General features: G+C 40.8%; 1 protein-coding gene across 2 annotated transcripts in view; it reads right to left on the bottom strand.

Moving 5' to 3' along the window:
* Positions 1-15617, bottom strand: part of IGF1R (insulin like growth factor 1 receptor) — a 282525-nt gene that overhangs the window by 26857 nt on the left and 240051 nt on the right. For both annotated transcript variants that reach the window (XM_030576711.1, XM_030576712.1), the window contains 7 exons: positions 15318-15485; positions 14901-15105; positions 8774-9060; positions 5704-5840; positions 4311-4470; positions 3063-3168; positions 1325-1395 (listed from right to left, as the gene is read on the bottom strand). In XM_030576711.1, the coding sequence (XP_030432571.1) occupies positions 1325-1395; positions 3063-3168; positions 4311-4470; positions 5704-5840; positions 8774-9060; positions 14901-15105; positions 15318-15485 (1134 nt within the window). The remainder of the gene's footprint in view (positions 1-1324; positions 1396-3062; positions 3169-4310; positions 4471-5703; positions 5841-8773; positions 9061-14900; positions 15106-15317; positions 15486-15617) is intronic.

The raw sequence follows: 15617 nt of genomic DNA, 5'->3' as shown, positions 1-15617 counted from the left end.
ACCATGTGCAAATTCAGTATACAAAACATGAGTTGTAAAGCGCAGCCCCTATTGGCCTGAAAGGTGGACCACGGCCAGTGGGAGCCACGATTGGCCGAACCTGCGGACACGGCAGGTAAACAAACTGGCCCGGCCCACCAGGGGGCTTACCCTGGCAGGCCACATGCCAAAGGTTGCCGACCCCTGGCCTAGAGCTACAGAATTTTTTTTTTTTTTTAATTGGCTCCCCCAAGTTCTATGAAAATCTTGGTGGGGTTTCTTACAAGGGGGTTGGAGGGGTTGCGCTACTTAAGAGCTGCAAATATTTCACTTGAAGCAAATGGAACTTAAATCCGAAGCAGGACTTCTCATTTTATTTACTTATTTTAAAGTCAGGACAGGCAATCACTATGATGCCCCTTCTAACCTCTCCCTATATTTAAAAGATGAGGTCCTCACTCCCTAACTGCAGGCCATGTACACCACAAAAAGAACAGAGGGAGCCCTAAAAGCCCAATACAGTATCTGACTTTGGGGCAAGGGCTATATCTCACTGTCTGATGGCACAGGGCTTAGCACAACGGGGTCCTCATCTCAGCTGGGGTTTTTAGGTGCTACCAGAATACAAATCTCTCGTCGTATTTTGAGATGAGAATTTAAGAACAGTTACAACTATATAAAATCAAGTCGGAACTAGCACTAAAGAATTGTTTCATCAGTTAGAGAACACCCTCCTTCTTTATATTACAGGGTATGAACGCAAAGGGATTTAGACTATGTTAAACATATGGACTTGTTTCCACAGACAATTTCCACCCGTGAAGTGTTTGATGGCTCTCAGAAGTGCATGGATGCATCTTCAAATGTGAAACATCTTTTGACTGTCTTATTGTTCTACAAATTACAAGGGCCCGCAGTTTAATAATGGAGTAATAACAACTAGTTTTAGTATTTAGGTTTGTTTTAAAACATCAGAGGCTTATACAGCCCACTATCAAAGAGGTTTTCATGAATTATTTTTCATTTCAGTTAAAACAACCAAACAGAACACTAGACGAGCGGATGAAAATCCAAAAGTGAAACTGCTGTCTAGTTTGACTGACTGAACAAATTGCAAGAAGACATAAAACTTTTTAAAAATATTGTTTCAGTTTATTAACCGTGGTGGCATTATACATTTCCACTGACAGACTATCGATATGTGAGTAATATAGGTAAAGCAAGCTGAGATTTAGGTTGATTGTGTGCTATTATATCTCTGCATCTTTCAAAATGGGGCTTGACCTGATCTCACACAACAGAATATATTAAAATAAAAGCATCAGAAGCTCAAGGCCACACTTACCATCAGAAGCACTGAAGTACTCAGGATTCACAGAAGCATAAAGCACTCCATTTCCTAGTCGGTCACTGTTCCTGTTAAAACATTAGATGTATTTTTTTTCCATTCTTAAAAACATAACTAACTTTTTCAATCCTCCTCTTCCTTGGCTTTTCCATTATTTGCTCCACCACCTGTCCTGTTGCTTCTTACATGTGGAGGGATTTTCGGACAAGATGAGAGAGGAACTGACTTTGTTAATCTAACAGAGTTCTTGTTCTACCTGCACATGCCAACACGGCCCATACCAACTTAGAAAATGGCCTGAAGAGTCTTCATGGAGACCTCTCCCCTCCCCAGCCCCATTCCCCAGTTCCGTTCCAGTCCTCTTTACACCATATCTGCACCAGAGAAGAATGAATACGAAAGGCTGTCACGCGCTAGATTCTCATGTTTCTGTTTATGGGTGAATGTAAAACACAAATTCCAAGGCCAGAAGGAACCACTGTGATCTAGTCTGACCCCCCCAATATAACACAGGCCATGCAACTTCCCCAAAATGATTCCTAGAGCGTATCTTTTAGAAAAGTATCCAAAAGCTCTTCCCCCAGGACTGATTATATGATGATGTCCCATGCAGGAGATCTGTGCTCAGGATCAGTCTTGGGACTCTATGCCTCCCAACTGGCAGGAGATAAGGTGGGTTTGGGATATTCTTGATTTTAGGAAACATGCTACATGCAACCTGTTTTATGGTCCTGTTTTGGCAGATAAATAAACTATCATCAAGGCTCTGTAAATGTGACCAAACATTTCATTCCCTGGGCTGGAGCAGGCTTGGGATGAGCTGGCAAGGTTTGTACAAGAGAAAGGTTGGGTGAGAGAGGGGTGTTAATCAGCAAACCTATAATGCCAGAATAAACAGTGCCACTAAAAACTATCGATCTGGTACACATAGAGATTTGGTAAATGCTATGTGTAAAGTGAAGGTAAGCATTTTCAGTAAATACAAGCAGTCCTTGACTTTACGATGTTCGATTTATGACGAACGGCACTTACGACGTTTCTGAATTGACACCCTGATTCGACTTATGGCAATTGGTTTCGACTTTATGACGCTCGGTCCCGCAATAGAGTAGATTGCGGTTCTGAGTTACAATTTATGACGCAATTTTCAGGAACCAATTGTGTCGTAAGTCCAAGGAGTGCCTCTATATCTGAGGTGGGAGACGGGATTAACGTAAATCTCTATATGCAACAAACAGCCAAACCTTATTTAAACATTGGTGCAAATTCTAAATTTTCATTTTCTTCATTAAAAAATGTTCAACAGTTGCGAAGAGGCTACCGAGATGTGAAATACCAAGTATGTTCACTTGGATTGACTATAATCTGTCCAGCGAATAAGGTTTTGTGGTTTCCAAAGTGATTCAAATTGTTGGCTGAACCAGAGTCTATACCGTTCTATTTTTGCTATCATTGTCCCAATGAAGATACATCCCCAAAAGACCATCCCTCCCCCACTTTCCCTCCTCTCAAGCTCAGCATGGTAATGAAAAGCATCTCCACAACTCCCTTAGCAGACAGATGCTCGTAAGTAACTTGAAACACCATCTCCTGATAAGAGAGAAAATTGCTTTAGTCTATCCTGTATGGTCCTCCAAACACTGCTTTGGTTTCAAATTCAAACTTTCCCTTTGGGCATTGAGTTCAAAATGAACATTTCCTCTCAGTTTATTCACAAGCGTATGCAAGATCTCACCTCTTTTTGTTAAAGACGTACAGCATTATTAGTAAACCTCCAATGACCAGCAGCACCGCAATGGGGAGCACAATTATCAAGTGCAGGAAATTCCCATAGTCTGCCGCTGAAATAGACAAGAAAACAAAATTCTTACGTTGCTATAGAATATCTACCACCACGAGTGTTCTCAGCCTACACAAGATATTGCCATAGTGCAAAATGAGAAAATTCAGTTTGTCTGAAGTATAGAAACTTCTTCAGGAAGACTCTCTAACAATAAATGACTAGAGAATCAGAAATCTGAGAAAGAGGACAGCATTAAGATTGTAAAAGAGCAGCATTCTGTTTAATTGAGTTTTTGTTTGACTAGGTATGTTTATGGTCTGATGTTCTTCTTTAAATGATTAATGCATGCTTCTCCTTTTCAATCTATATAAACACATGTATACATAAAGACAGCATGCACACAAATATTTTGTTGCTCCAATTTCACCTCAAAATTTTATCAAAATTTGTTTTATTACAAATGGGAGAAGAGGACACATGGGTATTTTGCCTGGTTATATTGAGGGAAATAAATATATCTGCTTTGCAAATAAGCAGAAACAAAAATAAGACGTGCAGATGTAGAAGAATAAGATGAGATGTCTATGGTAGCCATAAAAGCACTAGGTGGAACTTGTTTATCCATTTGTTTCTGTGTAAAACAATTGCTTCATTTTCAGTATCACTATCTCTTCTTGCATCAACATGTTCATCTTCTGTCAAAATGCCACTTGAGTTCCATAGCAGGAAAAGAACAGCTAAAAATGAAATTGTAACAAAGCTCCATGCAAATAAACTCGGTTTCTTGTATCACAATAATGCACGCGATAGGTATTCCATATTACCACATGGGTTCCAGATTCCAATTCATAATACTGCTGCATGATTATTCCTAGCAGTACATTTTCACCCAAGAATAGTATACCACAGGGACAACATTTACTATTATTGTGTACACACACTAACTTATACGTTTTTACACATGTAAAACAGAACAGGGCCTAGCCTCAAAAGGTACTTTTCATTCATACGCACTTTCCAATGAAGAGAACGCTGACCAGCTCCCAAAGAAACATGCACAACTGAGGAAGTATATAGAGAACTTAGGAAGGATGTTCGAAGTCCCAGTCATGCATGCAAACAACAGGAAAAAGTGAGATAACTCAGGAAGTAAGTTAGTAACCATAGATAGTTTGACGCAACCTATAAAATTCCTCTTACGTTTGGGTTGTACATAGAAAGACACTGGTTCAGTCCATGATCCATTTCCAGCTAGAGAGGTGGCCTGAACTCTGGCAGAATAGTTTCCAGGGTTTAGATGAGTTAGTTTGGCTCCTCCAAACTTCCTGTATTCCTGTCTAGAAACACATTCCCGTTTCTCCTGAAAGAAGAAGAACGGCTTGTACTACATGTAAATATTTTTATACTTGTAACTGTCAGGAACTCAATAAGGTCACAGATTTTGCTGGGCTTTGCATCACATTCATGATTTAAACTTGTTTCTTCAACTAAAATCAGAACAGTTCTCCCTTTGTGCAATTTAAGGATATTCGGAATCCAACAATGGTAAAAGCAAATAAAACAAGGGAAGGATTGTAACATATTGGCTAGAAATAGAGACTGAGAGTCAGGATTCCTTGTTTCTATTTCGAGTACTGCCACAGCTGCTGGAAAAGTCACTTAAATCTTCACCCACCTGTAAATTTGGCATAATACTTAGAAATTGTCTCAAGAGATATGTTGCAAGACTCAGTATCTACAAATCCTTGGATGAACGCTGCTGCTAACAGCAGTACTAAAATAAAGTGAAAACTTGTTGCTATACAATGACCGCCCTTACAAATTTGCTTATTTTGCTTTAGCAAATAGTGAACAGTTACATCAATACTGATCACTGTGCTGTATATGTACTGTTTAGTATTAAAATCTGTTCATAACTATATCAACGTCTACCCTAAAAATCAAAGCACCTTTATTTTTTTAAAAAGTATTCAGCTTAACGGGAGAACTAAAAAGGGGGAAATTTGTGATAGCTTGGGAGGAATACAAAATTTAGTTGTATTTTAAGTATTAAATCCTAAAGGTCCTTTTCATTTTCTTTAAAATGCGTGATCTCATTAATAAAGCATCTCCAAGACACATGGATCCCAAAGCACTCTACAAACTTTACATAAACAAAAATCACCTTCCCACCTAGAAAATGTGGGCTCACAGAGAATGAAATCAAGTAATTTTTTTTTTTAAACAATGCACACCAACATTTACTTATGTTGGAGATGAATTTACCATGGGCACAGGAAGGTAATGCTGAGTCTTGTGAAATGTAGCACATGAGCTTCAATAACCACACATGCCCAGGACCTCAGCTTTAAGTTGCTCAGACCTTTATACCGTGTTAAGCCATTCAATAAATACCGATTAAAAAAAAACAAAACAAAACAAGACTACTGTATTCACATCAGGGTATTTCAATGGGACTTCCATCCAAGTATTGACTCAGTCTGACCCTCTACTGCTGGTCGGAGTTGACCAAACAAAGGACAAACTACAGGTGAGATTAATTCCAACAGAACCCCTCCTCCCTCAAACAAACATGTCTTTGATCAATCCTCACCTCTCCGTGCTGCCCATATTTGATTTCATACATCAGTATCAATCCATTAGGGTTTACAGGTTCTGACCACTTCAGATAGATGGCATTATCTTCTTTGCCTTCCCACGTTACTGTTCCTGGAATGTTATCTGCTCCTTCTACAAAATAATTACGAGAGTTGATGTAACGCAAACAGCATTGCAGCCTGTCTGAATCTGAGACAACTGCTGGGTGAAGCTAGGTGAAGAGATCAAAAAACAAAATTCCTAACTACTCCAGAGGCACCAGAACAGCACAATAAATATTGTTCAAATCCCTAGAGAGCAAAGAGTAAGCACTTGAAGGCTTGTTGGAGAGATCAAACTTGCTTGAATAATACTGTTACAGATGATGCAGTGAATAGGCCTAAAAACATCAGGACACAGTAAGTAAGTGATCTAATACAAATAACGGGCTGAAGAACTTAGTATATTAGTGACTGGTTCTTTCTTCAGACCTCCACAGTACTCTCCATGGTAGTGAGTGAAAGTCATTCTGATCTAATGGCTGTAGAAGGCCCAAAGTAGCAGCATTAGGTGTTGCATCTCTGCAAAGGTACGTGCAGTATAGTGTTCATGTCACAAGATGCACAGAGGCTTGTCAGAAAAACAGACAAAGGTTGGGGTCTGCACAGAGGTCAAAACGGGTTCCATTGTCACAGTGTCTGGATTGTCACTGTAGGGGCAGTATCTGCAGTGCGTGCAGTCACAGCTTATGATGGAGAGAGATTAGTGCTCTTTGCCTTATCCCCAGCGCTTTTGGTTTTGGAAATTATTCAGCAGGCTGCCTGGGGACTATGAATACTTGTCCAGTCAAGCAATATATGCACTCGGTTCAAAAGCCCACATGGTCACAAAGGTCCTCAATTCTGAGAATTCACAGGCTAAGAATTTAGGAATGTTTGTTTCCTTTCCCCTGAGCTCATGGTTTTCCTACTTACTTGAAATAAACAATACCTCTGCATCAGAGGGGTAGCCGTGTTAGTCTGGATCTGTAAAAGCAGCAAAGAATCCTGTGGCACCTTATAGACTAACAGACGTTTTGGAGCATGAGCTTTCGTGGGTGAATACCCACTTCCTCAGATGCATGTAGTGGAAATTTCCAGGGGCAGGTATATATATGCTAGCAAGCAAGCTAGAGATAACGAGGTCAGTTCAATCAGGGAGGATGAGGCCCTGTTCTAGCAGTTGAGGTGTGAAAACCAAGAGAGGAGAAACTGGTTCTGTAGTTGGCAAGCCATTCACAGTCTCTGTTCAATCCTGAGCTGATTGTGTCAAATTTGCAGATGAACTGAAGCTCAGCAGTTTCTCTTTGAAGTCTGGTCCTGAAGTTTTTTTGCTGCAGGATGGCCACCTTAAGGTCTGCTATAGTGTGGCCAGGGAGGTTGAAGTGCTCTCCTACAGGTTTTTGTATATTGCCATTCCTAATGTCTGATTTGTGTCCATTTATCCTTTTCCGTAGAGACTGTCCAGTTTGGCCGATGTACATAGCAGAGGGGCATTGCTGGCATATGATGGCGTATATTACATTGGTGGATGTGCAGGTGAATGAACCAGTGATGGTGTGGCTGATCTGGTTAGGTCCTGTGATGGTGTTGCTGGTGCAGATATGTGGGCAGAGCTGGCATCGAGGTTTGTTGCATGGATTGGTTCATGAGCTAGAGTTATTATGGTGCAGTGTGCAGTTACTGGTGAGAATATGTTTCAGGTTGGCAGGTTGTCTGTGGGCAAGGACTGGCCTGCCACCCAAGGCCTGTGAAAGTGTGGGATCATTGTCCAGGATGGGTTGTAGATCCTTGATGATGCGTTGGAGGGGTTTTAGCTGGGGGCTGTATGTGATAGCCAGTGGAGTCCTGTTGGTTTCTTTCTTGGGTTTGTCTTGCAGTAGGAGGCTTCTGGGTACACGTCTGGCTCTGTTGATCTGTTTCCTTATTTCCTCGTGCGGGTATTGTAGTTTTGAGAATGTTTGGTGGAGATTTTGTAGGTGTTGGTCTCTGTCTGAGGGGTTAGAGCAGATGCGGTTGTACCTCAGTGCTTGGCTGTAGACAATGGATCGTGTGATGTGTCCAGGATGGAAGCTGGAGGCATGAAGGTAGGCATAGCGGTCGGTAGGTTTTCGATATAGGGTGTTGTTAATGTGACCATCACTTATTTGCACCGTGGTGTCAAGAAAGTGGACCTCCCGTGTAGATTGGTCCAGGCTGAGGTTGATGGTGGGGTGGTGTACCTCTGCACTGTACAGACAATGATTGGCTCTCAATTATGATAGTATTTCCTTCCAGAAAGCAAAACCACTACCATTTTGCATCAAAAAGAAACCAGACATCTGGAGTTATGACTGCATATGGGTTTATACTGAAATAAGGTCTTTTCTTCTCAGTAGATGAGCAATCTGTATAAGTTCAAGCCTTACTACAGTGATTGCAAACAGCTGAGAGAGTACCCAGTATTCCTTATTTGAGATAGGTTAGTTGTGTGCGATTGGTCATGAAAAGTGACACAATATTGTTTCCAGTCCCAGATTGGAGGAGTGGACTTGCATTCTGTGGCAGAGGAAACATTTTGTTTTCATGGCAAACACTCACACAAGTAAAACTCAAACATCTGTGACCACGCCAAAGTGAACTGATTAGAAACTGCAAACAAATACCCATGGACTACAGGATGTCAGGAAAGGTATACTCAATCCTCCTGCCTCAGGGTGTCCTAGGGGCTCAGGAAACCATTTCCACTCCTCCCTGCACCTGTCGACAGACTTGCAGAGTTATCTGGGCAGACAATGGGGATTATTTGCCTTCCTCTGCAGCAGTGAGCAGTGGCCAAGGCTGGATCCTGGACTTCATGGACTAATAGAAGGTGTTGATCCAGTAAGATAACATTTTACATAACTCTCACATTAAAAAAAAAAGTATTTTTTGCACCAAAAAAAAAATCCTTAAAAAACCCTATTATTTTATATTTGGTTTTCAAAGCTGTCTCTCCCTGTGAGTATCTAAGGTGCATGTTACCGCCCAGAAAATGAAATGTAAAGTTTGAAACTCTGGAGATCGTACCTGCAGGCATGGTTCTTGCAAAGACAAAGTTGGAAGCACTGCACCCAAGTTTCTCTGCTTCATGGTTGCAGCTGTGAATATCAATACGGTAAAGAGTAAAAGGCTGGAGGTGGGAGATGAGCGTCCTTTCCCGGCCCTCCACTTTGCTCTCATAGAATGGATATTCCATCTCGCTCTCCTCCACATCAGACACATTGGCGAAGTGATCTGGAACCGTTGTGTTCTTGTTCCTACTGGAAAGGGTGGTGTTTGCGATTCGGAACAAATCCCTGCGCTTCCGGTCCGGTCTGCAGAGAACAAAGGACAATATGTGGAAACAGGTGGTTTTAATGTATTAAACTTCTCAACTGACAGTCAGGGAAGGCAGAGAAAATTTTAAGTCAGAAAATACATATCTAATCAGCTTATAGACAGACAGAATATACAAATGAAAGAATAAGGAAGCCACTACATGGATTTCATTCTTTATCTGAATCTACTACATGTTCAGCACATTCCATTTCTGACTGCTTTGGAGACAGACCCGAGCTATCTGAGGTTCAAGTTCTAACCCAAGATAAACATGCACAACCTTCCACTGTGCAGGCCCCACTGAGTCAGTGTTTTGAATGGCAAAAACGTGCCCAAGGTTGTTATATGAGCAAACCGGATCCATATTTAATGATGGTGATGCTGAAGCCTGCTTTAGAGGCTCAGAATAAAATCAGATGGCACGGGTCTAAAAGCTCCCCCCACAAAAATCTGAAAGGATATGAATTGTACAGCTCCAAGGTCCAGTCTTTAATTTTCTGGTCAGGATGAAAGCAATTGAAGGCTGCTTAATTTACTGTGTTGAGGAGGCAAACCAGGGACAAACTAAAAACTGTGGAAGATAACAGCTGTGCCCTTACGGACGTCATTTCCCCACCATTTCTCAGACCTATCTGTAATGAGGTCTCTAACTGACCAACTTTATGATTTGAGAAAAATCAGCACCATCTAGTGCAGGTGTGCACTGAAATGAGGCCACTAAGCAGCTTTGCAAATCAGCAACCCAAAGAGCATCTCAACACAGAATGAGATCTAAAGTTAACCAGTATACACTAGTGGCTTGATTTTCTTGCATTGTTCTGTGTTTTACTAGCAAGTCAGCCAGTCATGGACATGTTTTCCTTTTGAGAGAAGTCTGTTAACAGCTTCCTCATTTTGTAAGAGAAGTGGTGGGCAAAGGAACATAAGCACTCTATTGGCACAACAGAGGACATCTAAAAGATATAGAAAATAGTAAGTATGTGTCTCAGAAATGGGAGCTTTTTAATTTTGTCTGTAAAGTGCATGCGCACCTATGGAACTATGGAAATAAAATGAACATTTGCAGTAATCTATGTAGTGAATTTTAAAAAGTGATTTACTGCAACGATCCTGCAGTTTCTGTTGTTTCACGTTTTAGAACTGGCAGTGCAGACAGGCCTTTTTTTTGTCAGTATAGTTGTCAACATGGAGACACGATGTACACAATGGAATGAATCTAGCTGCCACACATCACCATTACACATCAGAGGTGTTACATGTTCTTCAGTTTGGGATTTGGGACTTTGTTCTACACAGGAATGCAGACCACGTAAATAGAATGACCGTTTCCAAATGCTCCAATCCTAATCCATCAAGTGTTCTTGATTTAGATTTGAATTAACAGAATACTGAAAGAGTTAGGTGGCGGGGAGAGAAATCAGGGAAGAATCTACACCAGAAATATTTCCTTCATTGTACTACACCTCACATTATACCACTTACACAATGATCGTCTATTACTAGGTTATTGCTGGGGCTATATCAAATTACTATAGTGAGGCAATGATTTCAACACATTCCCAATCAAGGAGTGGGCATTAAGAGCTAAAGAAGTGCCCTGTTAATTAGGAAACATATTAGATCAGAGAAATAGCTCACTATGAAATAGTCAGAGAACATTCAGCCATATCAAAGAGTTCATCAGAGCTACATGCCAAACAACTGTGGGAACATTTGGTTTTGAAACCTATTGGCAGAGGCTGGATGAAATTTTTAAGGAGTTTAAGGCCAAGCTTACAGCAGCAAAGCTGCGTCTCCAGAAGAGCACTCGTGTAACCGCGATATGCTGACGGGAGAGAGCTCTTGCGTCAACAAAATAAAACCAGCTCAACGAGCGCTTATGCTAGCAAAACTTGTGGGGCTTGGCAAGTGTTCTTTTCACACCCCTAAGCGACAAAAGTTTTGCCGACACAAGTTCTAGTGTACACATGGCCTTAGATTCTCCCAAACCCTAATGACTCTCAGGTTGCATATATGTGACTCTCAAAAGGTAGGCAAACTGTAGCACAAGTATCAACTAATAAATACGATGACAAGGAAAGGACTACCTGTGTTATCAAGCAACATGCCCCATGTAATGAACTCAACTCAGGGCTTGTCTATATGACCAAAGGCAAACTGGGGGGCAAATCTACCTCGCACTAACCTGTCATGTGCTAAATTGCTGCATGGACACTGCTGCCGTGCTCTAGAGATTCCCTAGTGTGCTCTGACCTACTCCTATTTCAAAGCTGAGTAGATCACGGCACACCAGGTAACTCTTAGTGCGAGGTGGCAGCACGTGCCACATGGTGACGCAATGCATAGCAGGTTGGTGCAGGGTAGATTTACATCCCAGTTTGCTTTGAATGAAGTGTTGGTAGAGACAAGTCTACAGCAAGAAATGGGAGAATTTCATAGCAAACAAAAGTCCACACACTGTCTCTTTGACAACGAGTATCACTGGAGAAGTCACTAGGCCTGTTTGCTGTGCTTTGGTAGAGTCATCGGGCATCTCCTTATTCCACTGCAGAGAATAAACCTTTGGACCAGCATAACAGAACAAGGATGCCTGCTCTTGAATTAAGAGAACATGTGCATTTGTGACAAAAAGCAGTGAGATTGGAAATAAAAATAAACTACAAAGTCATGTGTTGATGCAAGAACACATCCTGACAACCAAACAACCAGAAGGAGTGACCTTACCTACCACCACATTCACAGGATGTGTTAAGATTTGCTCTTTTTTGACAGTCTCTAAAAAATTTGAAGCACAGTCCTACATTTACTTTGAAAAAGAGAATAAAAACACAGAATGTGTGGGTGAAAAAATATAGTCACATTAGGGAAAGACAGAGACCCACATATTAACCACAAAACAAACAACTAAAAAACTGAGGGATTTGACATCAATGACTTTTTGTCAAGAAGCTGCCGACTTTGCAGGAACACCCAAATGAGGAAAAAATTAGTACCCAAGAAACTAGACAGCCAAAAATAAAGGAAAGTCTTGGGGGGAAAGGCAAGTAAATCCATCTATTTTCTGACATAGGGAGGAGGGGATAACAAACAATGAGAAAATAAAATAACTAAAAAGAAGAAGGAGATCTTTAAAAGAAATGGGTATGTCAGCGCAAAATGTAATAACCTTCTTAGGATGTGTCTACACTACTGTCATCACAGCAGCACAATGATGCTACAGCTCTGCCACTGTAGTGCCATAGCATAGGAGCTTCCTAAATCGATGGAAGGGGTTTTTCCATTGATGCAGGTAATCCACTTCTCCAAGAAGCCTACCTAGGTCAATGGAAGAATTCTTCTGTCAACATTGTCAATCTAGACAGGGATTTTGTTGACCTTCCTAGGATGCTAAAAAGTGTGAAATTTTTTCACAGCCCAGAGCATTGTAGCTATGTTAATTTAATTTTTAAGTGCAGCCCAGGTCTCTGACTATGTGCTAACTGTTAAGTTACAGCTTCTCAGATGCTGAGTGTTACTCAGTTACCACTAGAAAACAAAAGGAAAGCTGCAGAGTAATGGCTCTTGCAGTGCTGTAAGCAATAAAAGTTATCTTGACTTGGCCCTACCCTTCTTGCTCAATGCTGTACGCTCGGCCCTTCAGAAATCACAAACAGGCCAGGGCAGGATGATGTAACGACACAGATGTATTGGTTTTTAAGCAGCCTGAAAACCGCAGGTCAGACCCTTTTATTTACGTGCTGTGCTTCTTTCATAACATCCCAAAGACAGGCAAGATCCAGGTAGAAAGCTGGAAACATAATACACTTCTAATGAGGCTTGTGTTGACACATGAATTAACTTCCCCCTCAGGGAAAGAAAAGAAAAAAAATAGACATCTGCAAGTAAGAAGTTGCTCAGATTTGTCCTATGGAGAAATCTCACCAGGTCATAATCTCACATTTCCCTGACATTCAGATTTCTTAAAGTCACTTAACTAACTCAGCTATTTACAAGTCTTATATCTTATCTGATCCTGCTGTTAAATCACTGAAAAGAAAAATATACCCATTATGAAAGCAAGCTGAGTAGGGGGAAAACTGTAAAACATTCAAGGCATACTCTATGAATTGCTCCCATTTAAGTTTTAAAACAGTGTAAATCTACAGCATGTAAAAGATTGCTAGTACTTTGTTCCTGCCTCTGTTCAAGGTTTACTTTTCTCTTTTTTTAAAAAATTAGTCCAAGAAAATTTACCATGAGACAAAATGAATGTCATGTTTCAAATGCCTGAAAGCTTTGGTTAAATGGAAAAATACTTTTCCTCCACAAAAATAATATCATGTCACTTCAGGCAATTTATAACATGCATGTGGTTACCAAACCTGTCGTGCAGTAGGCAGAAGTCCGAATTTGTTTATATCATAAGGTGTTGCTCAGGATTAACACAACCACTGGTTATTTCAGGATCTGGTCTGCTAGCTTAGCAGCAGTGCACACAAAACTGGAGTAAATCAACAGCAGTTCAGGACAACAACTAGACACTTCCACCAAGAAGCAATATTATTTGTACTGAGGTAGTGCACAGAGGTCTCAGTGAGGGTCAGTGACCCATAGAAATAGCTGCTGTATAACCCCCCAGGTAAACATGGTCTCTTCCCTGAAGTCCTTACATCAATGACACTCAGACTGAGGCTCCTTACTATGTCTCCTGTGGCTCTCTGCAGCACACGATATTAAAACATTGTGTGATTTAATTATTAACCAATCAGGATGCTTTTACTATGTTATTAACCAACTGTAGACTAGTTGGTCAGTCATTTTGCTGTGAGAGAACCAAATTAAACAATGAATTCACACTACTGTGGCTCTTTCGAGTAATGCTGATGGGTAATTTGGCTCCTCACTGCCTTACACAGTCTAAGAGTGTCTTAAATAAGATCTTTACAAGTTAAAGAAAATTTTTTTGTTCTCAGACTTATCACTCAGTCTTGTTTTTTCATGAAGACCTCACCTGAACCCTTTCCCAAGCCCCATTTAATGCCAACTTCACCTATTCCTCTCCAGCCAAGAGAGACAATGAGCCTACATGAACGATCAAAGCTGATTGCTTACATAGTAGTGTTACAGGTACACATAGTATGCTGGCCTTGTGATCCAATAATCTTAAGTAAAAACAGCTTACAAAAGAGGTAATTTAGAAACTCAAGCATCACAACCCAATAATACCTGCTCCATGATGCCATATAAAACGGAGCTTAATGGATATGTTTCTACTAACATGTAAGCAGCACCCTTTATCATGAAAGAGTGTGTACATTTAATTCTTGGTTACAGTCAAAGCCCAGGAAACCAAGACACTCTCCTTAATTAGTGCAGAGACATAAATTAGAAAGGACAACCATTTCAAAATCTGCAAGGCTCCAATATTCCTTTAATTTCCAAACCAGATATATCCTCAAGACGAGTTACCTATGCATTTAAAAGGCCATTTAGAGAAAAAATATGTTTGAAGCCAGTTCTTTGCCGCAGGTTGATCATCCCTGAAACCCTTACAAGTGAAGAACTGTTACATGACCTTTGATTCCACAAAGGAGCAACCACAAGAAGGTCCTTGAACAATGTAGGTAAGGACTATTATGATTAGTTAAAATAGGGAGAGAGAGCTAAAAATCAGTGAAGAAAAGAAGCTATGAAATAGAAAGACTGTAGATCACCTCTCTCCTTACATGAGGCAGTGTTTATGTGCTTACAGTTTGATTAAAAAAAATGCTTTCATGTGTATATAGCAAGGGCCCCAGGAAATGATATTACTGCTAGTCCTCACCTATAAAGACAGCAAAGATCCAGCTTCTATTACCTGGGCACAAAGATGGAGTTATGGAGGAAGTCCTCAAAGACTTTCCGGTACTCTGCCTCCTCCTTCTCAGCTTGCTTCTCTGCCTCTGTCTTGGGGCAAGCACAGCAAGGTCCTTTTTCTCCCTCACTCCCCTCTGGCTTGGTGGGTTCGGTAGCTTCTTCTGTATCAATGGTCTCATCAGCATATCTCCGAATTGGGACTTTATCTTTAAAAGAAAAGACCAGATGTTGAGGTTTTTTCCCTTACTGCCAGTGGGTGTATTAACAATCCATGTTCACCCTTCCCCCATACTAGCTGTTATTCACAGAAACATCAGAGAATAGGCAGCTGCAGCTGCATTTGCTGGTCACGTGAATAATGAGGACAGACAGGTATGAATTTCAGGCATTTTCACACAACTGCTTTCAGCTCCCTTACCTTTGGAGCAGTAGTTATGTCGGTAAAGATAACTGTCCTGAGGCTGCTGCTGCCACCGTACAATATAGTAGGACAGGTTGCCATTGGGGAGAGAGGGTGGATTCCATTTCACTATTAACTGAGAGGAGGTATTAGATGCTGAAATAACATCCAGTGGGATAGATGGTACTAGGAGAGGAAAAGGAACAGAAAAAAAAAATAGGCATTTTTACACACAACTCATTGAAATATAAAAAGCTGAGAAACAATGCCTCAATTAACTGCTTTGTACATCACTCCGAAAAACAGTTCATCCCACCT

The sequence above is a fragment of the Gopherus evgoodei genome, chromosome 10, assembly GCF_007399415.2.
Source record: "Gopherus evgoodei ecotype Sinaloan lineage chromosome 10, rGopEvg1_v1.p, whole genome shotgun sequence".
Classification (NCBI taxonomy): Eukaryota; Metazoa; Chordata; order Testudines; family Testudinidae; genus Gopherus; species Gopherus evgoodei.
Note: the sequence above shows the minus strand (reverse complement) of the source record. Positions and strands in the feature narration are given on the sequence as shown.